This window comes from Balaenoptera acutorostrata, chromosome 15, assembly GCF_949987535.1.
Source record: "Balaenoptera acutorostrata chromosome 15, mBalAcu1.1, whole genome shotgun sequence".
Taxonomy (NCBI): domain Eukaryota; kingdom Metazoa; phylum Chordata; class Mammalia; order Artiodactyla; family Balaenopteridae; genus Balaenoptera; species Balaenoptera acutorostrata.
This window is the reverse complement of record NC_080078.1, coordinates 17,298,550-17,314,092: the sequence shown is the minus strand read 5'-3', so window position 1 is coordinate 17,314,092 and position 15,543 is coordinate 17,298,550. Positions and strand designations below refer to the sequence as shown.

At 40.5% G+C, this 15,543-nt stretch overlaps 1 protein-coding gene across 2 annotated transcripts in view; it reads right to left on the bottom strand.

The window, feature by feature from the left end:
* The window catches only part of XPO6 (exportin 6), a 111,011-nt gene that overhangs the window by 53,617 nt on the left and 41,851 nt on the right, over positions 1-15,543 (bottom strand). For both annotated transcript variants that reach the window (XM_007186336.3, XM_057528636.1), the window contains exons 5-7: positions 11,335-11,494; positions 9,292-9,369; positions 196-649 (exon numbers count right to left, since the gene is read on the bottom strand). In XM_007186336.3, coding sequence (XP_007186398.2) covers positions 196-649; positions 9,292-9,369; positions 11,335-11,494 — 692 coding nt within the window. The remainder of the gene's footprint in view (positions 1-195; positions 650-9,291; positions 9,370-11,334; positions 11,495-15,543) is intronic.

The following is a 15,543-nucleotide window of genomic DNA, read 5'->3' as shown; positions in this document are numbered from 1 at the left end:
TCAACTCCTTTCCCTTAACCACCCTAGCCCTTCCAGCTAAGCTCGGACTTACTGGTACACACCTACCTCTCCGTTCCTCACCAGGAGCCCCAGATTCTGAAACCAAAGAGGATTACAGACACTATGCAGTGCAACGTGATAAACAGTCAAGGCTCATTCTCAGGGCACAGCCGATGCCACACCTGTTTTCATTACCTCTCATCGAGTTCTTCTAGCCTGCTCTTCACCGTGTGGGCATTGTTATCCTTGGTGATTTTCTGCAGGAGGTAGAAAGTCTGCTGGAACATACGCAGTAAGTACTCCTCGAACTCCATAGGCACACAGTTCTTGGACATGAGTTCATTGATGCAGGACATGGCCAGGACCCCAAGCCGGCCGCGCTCCTGACCCAACACACAGTTCTGGCTGCTGCCATTAACTGATGCCATCTTTCTGGCCCGGATGTCACAGCCAAAGCGCGCAAAGTGGAAGATGGTGGTAAGGAGGGATGGGGTGATGCTGGCAGACAGAGGAATCCAACTGAAGAGATGGGCCAGGCACTCCAAGGCCAGGGAACAGATATACTCACTCTCCACATCAAGGATGGGGATTGGCTGATTCAACAGTTTGGCTGAACTAGGACTCTGCAACAGGTTACTCAGTAAGTCACCTGAAACACAAAAGGCTTCTAAGATATACACTATCAAATCTCTTATAAACCAATTTAAGTAATTCTCCTTAAAAAAGAACAAAAACAAAAAACCAAGCATTAGCATAAAGCAGAAGTTCTCAAAGTTTGGTCCAGGGACCCCTGAGAGCCCCCAGAACCCTTTTTGGGGTTCACAAATTCAAAACTATTTTTAAAAGAATGTTATTTTCCTTTTTCACTTTTACTATCTCACAAGTGTACAACGGAGCTTTCCAGAGGTTACATTCCAAGTTACAAGCAACAGAGAAAAAGCAAACGCTATCTATCATTAAGCTACATATTAAAGAGATTTACAAAAATGTAATGCCGCTCTTCTCAGTAAATGTTTTTGTTTGCTTTGGAAAAGTTATTTTTCATTAAGATATATTATTTGTTAATATGCACTGAATTCATCACAGTTACTTTTAAAAGAATTAATAAATATTTCCAAATTTTCTCAGTTTGAATATCAGTAGATAAAACCCACAAAGCTCTTTGAGGACCTCAATAATTCTTAAGAGTAAAGGGGTTCAGGGAATTCCCGGTGGCACAGTGGTTAAGAATCCACCTGCCAATGGAGGGGACATGGGTTCAAGCCCTGGTCCAGGAAGATCCCACATGCTGCAGAGCAACTAAGCCCATGTGCCACAACTACTGAGCCTGCGCTCTAGAGTCGGTGAGCTACAACTACTGAAGCCTGGGTGCCTAGAGCTCGTGCTCCACAACAAGAGAAGCCACTGCAATGAGAAACCCATACACTGCAATGAAGAGGAGCCCCTGCTCCCCACAACTAGAGAAAGCCTGTGTGCGGCAACAAAGACCCAACGCAGCACCCCCAAAGAATAATTAATTAATTAATTTTTTTCCCAAAAAAAGAGTAAAGGGGTCCAGGGAGGGCGAAACAGGTGAAGGTGGTAAAAAGGTACAAACTTCCAGCTGTAAGACAAATAAGTCCTGGGGATGTAATGTACAATATGGTGACTACAGTTTACAATTCTGTACTGTATATTTGAAAGTTGCTACTAGTGTAAAATAAATTCTCACGAGAAAAAAATTTGTAACTGTGTGGTAATGGATCTACAGTTACTGTGGTGATCATTTTGCAAATATACATAAACCACTATTTTGTACACCTGAAACTAACACTAACAGTGTTATATGTCAATTATACCTCAATTAAAAAAAAAAAAGAGTAAACAGGTCCAAAGACCAAAAATTTGAAACTACTGGGCTAGTCAAGGTGAGGTCTGTGGACCCGCATCATCAACATAACCTGGAAGTTTGTCGGAAATACAAATGATCAGGCAACACCCACACCCACTGAAGTAGAACCTGGTGGGTGGGGGCAGGAAGCTGTGCTTGTACCAGCTCTCCAGGTGATTCTTATGCTTGCTTAATTTTTGAGAAGCACTGAACACTAAAGGAAATCACACAAAATGAAATTGGGGGTGGGGGTGGCTATAAAATGATGTTAGAGAAGACAAAAGAAGAAAAACATTCATAACTACAACAAGAAGAAGCCTTTCCTGAAATAAAGGTGTGACTATACAAAATGAAAGGGCTTATTCTGCCCCAAGAAAAAAAATAAGGCGTAATCAATACAAAAACTTCAGGAATAAGGAAGGAATGTAGGCAGAAAATGCACATATACAAAGGAGAAAACCCCAAATTCAGACTTCACAGTAACAGTCAAAGCCAAAAAACAGTGGTGCAGTGTCTACAAGTTCTGGGGCAAAGAATGACTTAACCCAAAGGTCCCCTTTGAGTATAAAGGAAGGTGACATTTTTTTCAAACATGCAAAAATTCAAATAATATATTGCCCACAGATTCTTAGGGAGAATACTGAACAATGAAACCATGCAAATAAAGAGATAAATAAAAACGAAGAATTACAGAATGGTGAAGCTGTGGCAAAGGGACTAATGCAAGCACTGAATTAAATACAGAATCAAGACTAAACAAATGGTGGAATTATAGAAGGGTGTGCTAACTAACTTTCTCACCTTTCACAAGCACGAAGTCTCAAAATATATGGTCTAAAATTAAAATATGTAGTAAGAAATTGGTTTTCATAACCTTTTTTTCCTATCCTTGGAGATATCTTTTACAAACTAATATTCCTTGTGGAAAAAGCATCTCAAGGTCAGCAATTCCTTCCATTTAATACTTTCTGTTAAATTCAAGTAAAACTAAAACTGAATAGTCTTTAGCAAAAATATATGATACCAAAAAAAAAATACATGATATGATGCCATTTGGTCCTTTTATTCAGTTTAATCTATCTTTAACTGCATCTATGTAGAAAGAGAGGTCTGGAATGATGTTATTTCTGTATGGTGGAATACTAGGTAAATTTTTACATTTTGTTTTTTACCTTATAGCAGCAGTTCTCAAATGTTTTAGTCTTAAAACCCCTTTACACTCTTAAAAATCACTGAGGACAGCAAAAAGCTTCTTTCTGTTTATGTAGGTTATTGATATTTGTCATATTAGAAATTAAAACTAAGAATTTTTCAAATATTTAATTCATTTAATAATGATAAGCCCATTACATGTTAGCATAAACAACATTTTTAAATGAAAAAATTGTATTTTGCCCTCCAAAAAATAAGTGAGAAGAATAGCACTGTTTTTACATTTTTGGAAATCTCTTTATTGTGTGGCTTGAAAGAAGATAGCTAGATTCTCTCATCTGGTTCTGTACCCAATCTGTTGTACTAAGTTGTTTTATTGAAGTATATGAAGAGAACCCAGCTTCACACAGATATACAACTGAAAGAGAAGGAAGTGGCCTTTTCAGATAACGGCAGCTATTCTAATACTAAAATCTGATGAGTACTCATTTCTTAAAGGTTAATTGCAATGTGGAATCTGAATGAGCTTTTTTTACTCGGTATACTCATGAGAGTGAGAATAAAAATGACAAACAATGTCTTAGTATTTTTATGACCACATCGTTGACCTTTGGGACCCTGAAAGGGTTTGGGGGGACCTCCAGGGGTCCCCAGACCTATTGAGAACTGCTGCCTTATACTAATGTTGGATTAATATGAACAGAGTAGTTAACCTTTCTCAGCCTCAATCTCCTCAGCCATTAAAATGAGGATTTTGTGATTTATTAATAAGGAGTTTAATTTCCATTGTTAAAACTAGATTAAAAAGTTGTCCTCTGGCATCTATCTTGAAAGGTGTTTGCTGGTTTCTGTTCTGAAAGAGCTGCATTTGATACCAGATGAGACTCATCATGATCTCAGCTACTCAAGCTGGTAATCAGAAGACCTGGTTTCAAAGAATAATGCAAGAAGGATGTTCAAGCAGAATCTGCAAACGTTTCAGTTTGTTTATTACTGGATTAATAATTTTGATTTTTGGAATTGCTGTGGTGGCTTTCCACTTGAGTCATACAACTTTCTATCAATGGCTGTTTCTGGTATTGCTTTTTTCATCGTTCGTGGACTGACGGCCATTTATGAAAGATGCCAGTTAGAGGAAATCACCATTACCCAACTATTAGAATTATCAGGGCATTTATCAACCAGGATCAAATTGAGGCTTTAGCAATGGAGAAACCAACAGACACCACCTCAGTATGATCTTATACTAAACCCGGACACTGTTGGGCCCTTGGGCCTTTTTCAAGTCTCTTGAACATTCTTAAATAGAAATAAATTCTGGCTTTAAAAACAAAAACAAAACAAAAAAGTTGGCCCTATTCTTGAGCTCAGAAGAATTCTTCCAGAATGGGATTCTAAGGGGGGGTGCGGGGAGAGCAACACATCAATGATAACACTGATGCTAAGAACAGGTACTAGGATGTCCCTGGTGGCGCAGTGGTTAAGAATCCGCCTGCCAATGCAGGGGACAGGGGTTCAAGCCCTGGTCCGGTAAGATCCCACATGCCGCGGAGCAACTAAGCCTGTGCGCCACAAGGACTCAGCCTGCGCTCTACCTGCGAGCCACAACTACTGAAGCCCACATGCCTAGAGCCCGTGCTCCGCAACAAGAGAAGCCACTGCAATGAGAAGCCCGCGCACCACAACAAAGAGTAGCCCCCGCTCGCCGCAACTAGAGAAAGCCCACAGCCATAAATAAATAAATAATAATTAAAAAAAAAAAAGAACAGCTACCTTTCATGTGCTATTATTATTTGCTTGGTGCTGCACCAAGCACTTTACATACATATTCTCATTTAATGCTCCCAGCTCTAAAGTAGGTATTATGATTATCTGCACTTACAGACAGTTAGAATAACTCAAACACAGATGAGGCATTTCCCCCATGTTCCTCAGCTAGTCAGAGGCAGAGCTGAAACTAAAACCCAGGTCTAGCCCCAAAGCCTATGCTCCTTCCCAGAAGCCAGGTCAGGAAAGATTATGCAGCCAAGAAAAATGATCAGTCAGAAAGCTAATATTCAAATATAGAAAAATATATAAGATCCAAAGTCATATGTAAAATAGCATGTGTACACCATGACAGAAACTATAGAAAGGTATAAGCACAAGAACAAAGACTGAACGGGAGTATGCAAAGGTAAAACCTATTTATGTGGATAGGATGATCTCTGACTATTTTTTCCCCTCAAAACAAGTATCTTTTAATGTTGTTTCTCGATAAAAATTATTTTACTCAACTTTAAATGTTTCAGGGAATTTTAGTAAATCATAGAAGAATTCTTCCAAAATTGTATTTTAATCCAAGTGAAGGAATCGCCACAGAACAGAGACCCTGCTTCATGCTGCAGCATTTCCAAAGCCATGCTGAGAGAGCTTTAACAAGCTCTTGATTATAAAGAGGGCTTGTAAGAGGGCTCTTAGATTTTAAAAAACCTGTGACCAACCTCATCGTCCCTGAATTGGGCCAGGCCCTGGTGGCAACAGGCACCCACGCCCCAAGTAGTATGTAGGCTACTCTGGGGCATTTACTAACTTGGAAGTAACCCAGACATGGTTGGAACACTTGTAATGGGCTTTCATGCAAAGATCCCCTCAGCTTTTTTCTTTTCTTACTTACTGAAATTCCACATGTTTTCTATTCAGTTCTATATTTATTAAGAGTTTCTCAACCTCAGCACTATTCACATTTGGGGTTGGATAATTCTTTATTGTTCTGTGCACTGAAGGGTATTAGCAGCATCCCTGGCCTCCACTCACCAGATGCCAGTAGTACTCTTTCTTCAGTTATGTTAAACAAAAAATTTCTCCACATTGCCAAATATCCCCTCCAGGGCTAAATCACCCCAACTAAGATCCTCCGACCTAACTGTAGCCTCAGTCCAGTAAAATGGGGAGAAACTCTTTTTAAGGAACCCTTGGGAGGAGGAAACAAGATCACAAGAGTTGTGATCCCAAGTCCCATTTTTCTACAGGTGAAAAGATCTGCAAGTACACGAACATGTGCATCTTGTAAAGAGTTTGGGAAAAAACCCAGAAGGTGTAAACTGGTCGCAATCAATTAGGGCTAAGACATCTTCACCCTAAAAAACTTTCCATAGCCAGTATATATACACATTTATATTTAAAACTAAATACCATGTGTGCAAGAACGATATGGCCCCTTAATTTTTATTACAGAACAATCAAAGCTAGCTCAGAACTACAGTATTTATGTAATTTCGTTTTGTTCACTTTTTTTTCCCATTTTCCAAGCAAAAAGAAGCGAGGACAAGAGGAGAGTAACTAAGGAAGAGGGCTGAGGCTGCACGAGCGCAGAAGGAAGCCGCACGACGGCATACAGACGGTACATCCACACGACGGCATACAGACGGTACATCCACACGACGGCATACAGACGGTACATCCACACGACGGCATACAGACGGTACGTCCACACCTCCCCTCACTCACTCCTCAGAGCAGAGTTGCTCTTCTACAGAGAGGACATCCAAGGTCAGAGAAGGTAAACCAAGTAAGCAGCGAGCCAGGACTCAACCAGGGGAAGGAGGAGGCGGGCAGAAATGGTGAGAGTGACCGAGACAGCAAACTTAGAAGAAAGACAGTGCGCCTCGACTGGGAATGATGGGTTCACGTCACTGTCCCACCCCTCACTGGTGGTGTGACCTCTGGCAAGTCACCTGCCATGAACCCCAGCTTCCTTTTTGTAAATAAGAGAGAAAACCATCATCAATTTCACAGGATTCTGGTCTAGTGAGGTGAGTTTAGGAGATGAGGCAATAATTTGGGGAACTATTCTGAGAAATAAACTACACACACCCGTCAAAACTTTTTCTATAACCAGACTGTTAGAGCAGTTGTTGCAGGGACTAGTCCCTGGGTTTTATTCTTTGAAAGTGATCAGACAGAAAATGACATTACAAGAAAACATATGAGAAAAGAGACCAAAAGCCCACAGGGCCAAGTCTGATGGGCAGCTGGGCAGGGCAGTGAGAGTCTGGCAGGGACTGCTGATGGGGTATGTTTAGGAATTATCTGAGTTTATTCACTGGGCCCCATGGTTTCTCAGAATTTCCTCTATAAAACTGAACTCACAGTCAAGAGAGCTAAAGAATTTTCTAGACATTTTACCACTTAACTTGGTGTCTTAAGGGCACAAAGGCAGTTGAGCAAAAGCATCAAAATAAATGTTGATTAAATCATTAGCACTGCCCATATAGTGAAGCAAGATCTGATGACTTCACTCACAACTCTCACAGAGTTAACAAGTGAACATGCAATTTTTTTTTTAAAAGAGGAAGTGTACCAACTTAAAAGCTTACTTAACTCCCTAGTCCACCCCCCCACCAGTCTCAATTTATTTTGCTTTTTCTCAAATACTAATATTCAAGACTTCAAAAATTTTAATAATGTCTAAGAGGCAACTCTCAAAAAGCACTCATCATATTTTTAGGTTTTGTTTATATGGAATGTCAGCTGGGCTCTTATTTTATTTCCCCTAACCTCATAAACAAAACCTAGGCAACACATGAAAGAGTCAAGCATTTATTTTTTATTTGTATTATCTAATATTCTCCAACGTGGCCTCCAGGATATAAGTCTATCAAAGTATAAACTGAGTTAGCTCAGAACATGTACCTGAAAGAAGCCAACTAAAACTCACAGCTTTTGGTACTGGAAAACGATATCAGAAAAACAAGTTTTACTAAAGTAAACTGCTGCTGCTCACTTAACCTGGATACTAAGATAGTATTCAACTATCAAAAGAACCAATTTTTGCAAACTACTATTGAAATGAGATGACAAATTTTTTTTTTTTTTTGGCCACACCACACGTCTTGTGGGATTCTAGCTCCCCCACCAGGGATTGAACCCGGGCCCTCGTCAGTGAGAGCACGGAGTCCTAACCATTGGACAACCAGGGAATTCCTGAGATGACAAATTTTAAGATCAGCCAAACTGCAAGAGATTCCAAGGTGTATACTCAAAAATCAAATCTCTGCATCTTTGCAATTTTTTCTTTAATCATTCAAATATTGCAAAATATAAATCTGCTAAGTCACCTCAAAGATCCACTTTGAAAATGAAGGTTTGCCACCAAATACAAATAAAGTTCAATTTCCTGTAGGCTTCTAATATACTCTAGAACTCTGTAATAGTTTTTAACCTAAGAAGTATGGCAAGTGACTCTCTAACAGTTTTTAATCCAAGTATGATAAATAGAATCGAAATAAATTAGTAAACTGTAAGCAGTCCTCAAAACTTCATGATGTATTTTCAATTCTACAGTAACTCTGCAAGAATTTCAACTTCCACATATTAACAACAGGCTACATGAAACAGCTAGGGCTCAGAGATGTCTGATTTCAACAGCCTATTTCCTTGAGGTAAAGGAGAAAGATGAGAAAACATTTCTCATTAGCCACATCAACCTTTACAGTAGAGGAAGTAGTATGTGCCAGTTCACAGGATGTACTCTACTTGAAAAGCATTTGTGATCATTTAATGTAAACAGAAGCCATTTAGAAACTAAAAGTTCCTGCTCAGACACAATTTCCTCTTTCCGTCCATCCTTGAAAGTAGCCATTTTTAGGTGAACTGCACTCTGACTTTTGAAACAGATATTAATATAACTATGGACAATAACTAGCCGCCAGTAAACTATTTAATGGCCGCTGTAAATATACCCACACTTTATCAAATGAATCCAAACTTCTGTAAAGTCAATGCTGATTACTGCACACTGGCTCCCAATCTGTCCAGGCCAAGATGACTTTTCCCTGAGCCCATGAGGAAGTAAGCACTCCACATGCCCACGTCCCCTCCCCTCCTTTGGGCTGCCACCCACCTCCTATGACCTGACCCCTGCATGACTGCAAAGCAGACACATCACGCCCACAGGCTCATACCAACCTCAGCATGAGCAATACAGCCATGAAATATGAGAAAAAGGGAAAAACAAGCCAGGAGGGACAGCAGTCATAAGCTGAAGGTGCCACCTTCCTGATGGGCAAGGAAGAAACAAGCTATGTTGTTCAAAATATTATATTAGAAAGTACAAGTACTTACAAGGAACTAATAAAGTCAGCTACTCAGAAGACAAGGGCAGAGAGGCCAAAAATAGATTAAGGAAGAATGTGCATCTGTGTCTGGCATAGATAAGCAATTGCTACCCTGCTGAGACCCCCAACTGCATTTAAAAAGAGGAACACAATGTATGGTGCAGACCATACCACTTTCTCCTGAGGTCGGGGATGGTGGTGGGGTGGCAGCAGTCACGCTGTGTTTGTCCCAGACAGTCTCCAAGATACCTACAAAGAAAGGAGAAACTGAGTTTAAGAGAGAAATAAAACTTAACATATAAAAATCAGATTTAGAAAAACAATGTATTGATATATTTGATCAAGAATCAGTATTTAAACATCTGTCTCTATGTCTAACTGCTTTTTCTGGACAACACCACTTGGATATTCCAAACTCAATATATCTTTCCCCACAAACCTGCCACTAATATTCTCATGCTCCTCACCAGTCAACAGTACCATCCGCACAATCTCGGCATCTGGCCTCTGCTCTCCCCGTCAGGCCTCACCCCCACCCCACACAAAGGCTTCATCACGCTGCACTATTTACTAGCTGTTCCTTTCTCATGTGTTCTCCTTCTTAACCTCTGAACTGCTCTCCCCCTTCCAATCCAACTTGACATATCACCAGACTAACTGCTACCTGTCTCTCAGAATTCCACTCAGCTGTCACCTCCTCCAGGAAGTCTTCCCTGCTCAGTTTTGCCTGCACATAAAACATTACCTCTACCATAACTCTTAACACATTGTCTTTCTCCCCTACTAGAGTATACATTACTAGAGGGCAGGGACTATGTTTTATTCCTCTTTATATCTCCTTACAGAACCTGGCATATAAGATGATCATAAAAGCTTTTAAAAATATTTTGTTCTCAAAATATTTAATATTATAACATGGAAAACATTGAAAATATCGTGTTAAGTAAAAGAAGCTAGACACAAAAGGTCACATATTCTATGATTCTATTTTTATGAAAAGTCCAAATAGGAAAATCCAGAGACAGATAATACACTAATGGTTGCCAGAGGTTGGGGTGATGAAAATGTTCTGGAATTAGACAATGTGATAGTAGCACAACCTTGTGACTATGTTAAAAACCACTGAGCTGTTACACTTTAAAATGGTAGATTTTATGATACGTGAATTATATCTCAATTCAAAAAATTTTAGTGTCCGCAAAAGTAGGACACAGAGATGTCAGACATGGTCCCTAACTCTAGAAATTTAACAACTAGTTGTGGATGTCAATAAATATGCTTTGAATGAATAAATGCTCTGAGGTCTGGGTTTCCCCTAGGGATTTCGGGAAGGATGGGGGGTAAATGGCAAGTTTACTTTTAATCAAAACACTCTTATAACCAATTTTAAGTGCCCACCTCATGACGACCGCTTTTGTAACACATAAAAAAAAAAAAAAAAAAGTCCCTAGATATCCAAGAAGCAGCCTGAGTAGAAGAGCTGGAGATAGAAACCCTTCTTGTCCCTGCAACACTGCCTCCAGCGCGCGGCTTGGCCTCATGGCCCGACACCGCCCCTGCACCTCAGAACCAGCAGCTCCACCGGCAGCACAGCGGGCACGGCCCTCGCCCTGTCGCCCTCGAGACACAGGGGCTCCGTTCTCTTCCTACCTTCCTGTCTCATTCTGCAGTTTGCTTTCTGTTTATTCTTACTCTTCACTCATAGTCACGAGGCTCTAACGCAACAGACCAGATGACGAAGCAAACGCTACATACAACTACAACCTGGCACACAGGGTGCTGACTCCACACCTGGTCTCACTTCCCTACTCAGAATTTGAAATGTTCACATCTTCCTCCTCCTCCTCCAACTTCTCCTGATTTAAATTCAAATCATCTTAAATAAAGTGCCTGCCACCCACCTTACTTAGAATGCAGTAATCAGCATTTCAATCACATTCCCATGACCCGGTCTAGACCGCATTAATCATGGCTATAGTGAGGACCAAATAATGACAGACTTGAGAAGGAAAATAAACTACAAACATTTTTTGAGACCCTACCGTGTGCTAGATACTGGGCTAGGTGCTGGGACTATGGCACCACATTCGTTCTGTTTTTACGTTCGGTCTCAGTAACAGCTAAGGCAAGTGCTCAAAAATTCTGAGTGCCAGGGCCTGCACCCCGGGCATCTGCAGGCAGGCCTCTGCCTTCTGGTGCCACCCAGCTGCTCACCTGTCAGTAGCCCAAGCACTGTCTGCACCTGTTCCAGCAGCAGCTTGCGCAACTCCTCCTTCCGAGCCACGCTGAGGTCCTCACGGGGACAAGCCAGCTCTTCTGAAGTTGTCTTCAACATGATCAGCCCGAGGGGAGTTGTCACAGGGGACTGGATCAACTGCCAGGAAAAAGTAAGTTTCTGAGCAGAGTGCCTGGCTAATTAAGGTACAAAGAAGACTGACGAATGGTGAATCTATGAAGTACAGTCGTCTCTCGGTATCCATGGGGGGTGGGGGGGGGTGTTCCCAGGACCCCTGTGGATACCAAAATCCAAGGATGCTCAAGTCCCTTTATATTCAATGGTGTAGTGCAGTCAGCCCTCACACAGGAGGGTTCAAATCCTATGGATACGGAATGTCAACTGTACCTCTGTGTTTAATCTTACATGAACAGGCTACATAAATCAAACCTTGAGAAAAATGACCGAGTACACTTACGTACCTTTTTAACCATTCAAAATATATTCTCATCTTATTTTAAAGACAAAATTCTAAATAACACCATGAACTTAAAAACAACAAGAAAACAATGCTCTTTTACACCTAACATGGCAATTTTTATACTTGTCCATACTCCCAACAGAGCCTTGGTTACTCTGCCCAGGTTACTATATTAGTAATTTCGGTATGTGTAAACCAATTTGTGATATCTTTCCAACATTCAGGTGTTAAATCAAGTTTACAGTTCCAAGCTTTGAATGCTTCATAAAAGTTCAAGATTAAACATGTGGCAGAGCAGAAACACACATACACGTCATTAAACTATGATACTGATACGGTTAGGACTTTGCAAATACCTACGTAGCAAATTAAGGTACTTTTTCTATCACCTGCAATATCCACTATGCCATAAGAAAGTTTCCTTAAACAAGAGACAGAAAAAAAGGTACACTTTCAACAGCATAACACTACTTATATCTTTCTTATCAATTTCACAAAATTCAAAGCATTTATTTTTTTAGTTTCCAGAAATGGTAAAAGTAATCAAGGTACCATTAAAATCCTATTGGGTTATATGCTACAATCTACGAAAGAGCAAACAAATTAAAAAAAAACTTGACCATTTTCTTTAATCATAATTAACTTTAAATGTAGTTCATTCCCTGATAAAAATAAGTTTTTTTTTTTACTCAATCTATAAAATATAAGCCTTAGGGAAGAGAATGTCACCAGGAACTACACCCAGATAGAAAGGATATTCTCCACTTCAAAAAACACAGGGCAAAAACAAAAAAAACAAAAAAAAACACAGGGCACTTTCCTGTCCCTTGAAAACAGCTCTTCCCATCGCAGACCAAGGAAAAGCACATCCCCAAAGAGCAGGACTCAACATTGGGAACTTAAAGAGAAATTCAACTGCCCTCAGCAGCAAGTAATAGTGTGTTGAAAATGCTCTCTATTAAATCAGCTAACACTTCAAGTACATCCTTCACAAGTTTTCCCTTCATGCGCTACAAGTTCGGGCTATTTCTAACACCGACTTAAAATTCAGATAATGCAGTAGGGGAGAAACAGGAAATCCCTCCTCTAACAATTTTTCTTTACATGATAAAGTGAATAGAACTTTATAAGCATCCCTTTTCATTCAGACACCTTTGGATTATCAATCTGTATTTTAAAAGATTTCCATTACTTCTCTCCTTTCATTTCCTTCTTTCTGTTCCATCCCTTTTGTCTCTATTTTCCCCCAAGACCTCATTCTTACTCTCTCAGCTGGGAATGACTCATTACCAAATATTCCACTGGGCAATACTTTCCTGTACGTATGAAATGCTTCTGTGCTCTCCAGAAATAAAAAATCCCTACAGTATGGAAAACGTATCTTAAAGGTCCTCCTTTCTCTCATCATTTGGGAGAAGGGAAGAGAGTCAGGCAAGAAGCTGGCTGAAAATGAAAGTTATTCTTTACTTGAAAGAACAGCCTGATAAAATGTGTAATTTTCCTTCTCACTAGCTTTGTTTCCAGAAAGCTATTTATTAAAAGAGTGTCTCCTTTCACCATCCTCACATACATAATTAAAGCTCATGACATAGGTAATCTCTGCAATTTATTTTAATAGAGAAGAAGCACCTTCAGGTTGCAAATCAAGTTCAGGTCCTTAGTGTTAGCTTCAGAAATTTTTATCATACCAGCCAATCAGAGAAGAAACATCAAAATTCTTTCTATGCTTCTTTTCAATGCTTGCCCCTTAAGTATCTGGCCCCACGCACAATGTGACCAGAAGTCCAGCTCAGCAGATTCCAGGACTCTGAAGAACTGACTCTAGAAAGGTGTGATGTACGTGCTAGTGCAGGCGGGGCGGTGGGCGCAGGTGGGGAGAACAGGGGTCAGTTCTGACTTCAACAATTCCTTCTCCAATGGCCTAGAAAGGCTATAACCAACACACAGAATTGCAAGTATCTTTCTGGGGCCCCAAATCAACTCCTCTTTGCCTGGTATGGCGGTCATCATAATTATGGCATAAACTGTACAGATGCCCCAGGCCAAACGTTACAGAATTAAAAAAAAAAAAAAAAAAAAGGCTATGCACCCTAGACTGCAGACCATAATGGAACTAAGCCTATAAAACCTTTCAGATGGTTTAATCAACAGATTATATAATTGTGAAGTTGATTCCAGAACCAGTTTGGTCTTGTTAACCAATGCCTAAAGAAAAGATTTTCTTTATTATCATTATCAGAAATGTCAGCAATTTAGCACCAATCGTTCTTGACATGGCTTTCATGCCACTGACTGGTTCTCATGCATGAATAAGAAGTGGGGAATAATGCAACTGGAAAGAATTTTAAAGATCACTTAGTCCAATCCTCTCATTGTACACAGAAGGAAACGGAGGCTCACATAGGAGCTACTAAAATCAAGGTGATTTGTAACAAAAATGGACACAGACCCCAAACCCACTGCCTCCCAGTCCAGTGCCCCTTCCACTATGGGGTGTTTCAAAGTCATGAAGGCTGCATGAGGTGAAAGGAGTCATTTCTGAAGGGTGGAAAGCGGGAGGTGGTGGCAAAGAGAGGAAGACAGCTACCCTTTTGAAATCTCCATGAGCACCTCACCTAAAAATGCTCTTCCGAATTCTCATTTATCATCATTAATCATACTTCATGGGAAGACAAGAAATGTCTGCTTTGCATCGAAGGAAATGATCCCAGCTGGTCGAAAACATGGTTTCTCCTCACTGCTGCCAACAGGACTCGGCTCTCTGTCTGGCTCACATTCTTGCTGCTTCACACAAGACACACCACTGACCAACCCAGGATGGAGTCCACTCAGACCCCCCCACCTTCCTGGTTCTTTCCATCTCTGTGGACTTCCTGGCTCCCTCTTAGAGAGCCATGCAGACTTACCACAACTGCTTTTCAACTTGGAGTGAAAGCAAGCGTGTCAGAGAGAGCCAGCAAAGCCTCTGGCCTCCTAACCCACCACTCCAGGCTCCCCGCCTCCTAGTCATTCCTCGGGTTCTTTGCACTGTTATTCCCTCTGCCTACAACACTGTTACCCTGGAAGCCCACATGGCTCACTCCATCACTTCCACTCAGTTTCTGCTCAAAAGTCTGCTTCTCAGAAAAGGCTTCCATGATCATCCCATCTAAATAACACTCCTGATATTCCCTCCTCCTCACCCCAGATTTAGTTTTCTCACAATACTTATACCTACCTGAAAGAATTTACTTGCTTATTGTTTACTGATGCCTCCCCCTTGGGATTATAAGCTCCATGAAGGCAGCTATTTGTTCATTACTATATCCCCCCACGAACCTAGTTATTAGTACATGGCTGGTATTCAACAAATAGTTTATGGAATAAATGCATGAATCTCCTTTACAATATCAATTCAATAAATCTCTAGATAAATGAATCACCATACAAAACAAAATAATATTGAATGAAGAATTTCTGTGCCACCTTGAGAGGCAATCCAAAAGAAGCAATATGGATGCTGGATTTTTTAAATTGCTGCATCATTCAAACGGTTTGCAGGGAGAGCAAGCAGAACATTAGAAAATGGTATTGTTCCGGAAGATTCTGCCGTCACTAAGACTATAACCAATTTTCAAAGAATTTTATTTCTATAATCTGTACATAATACCCATTTCCTACATACCCAAGACTGCCTCGATAATATAAACGTTTCCAATTTTATCACAGGAGTCAAATGAACAAAAGC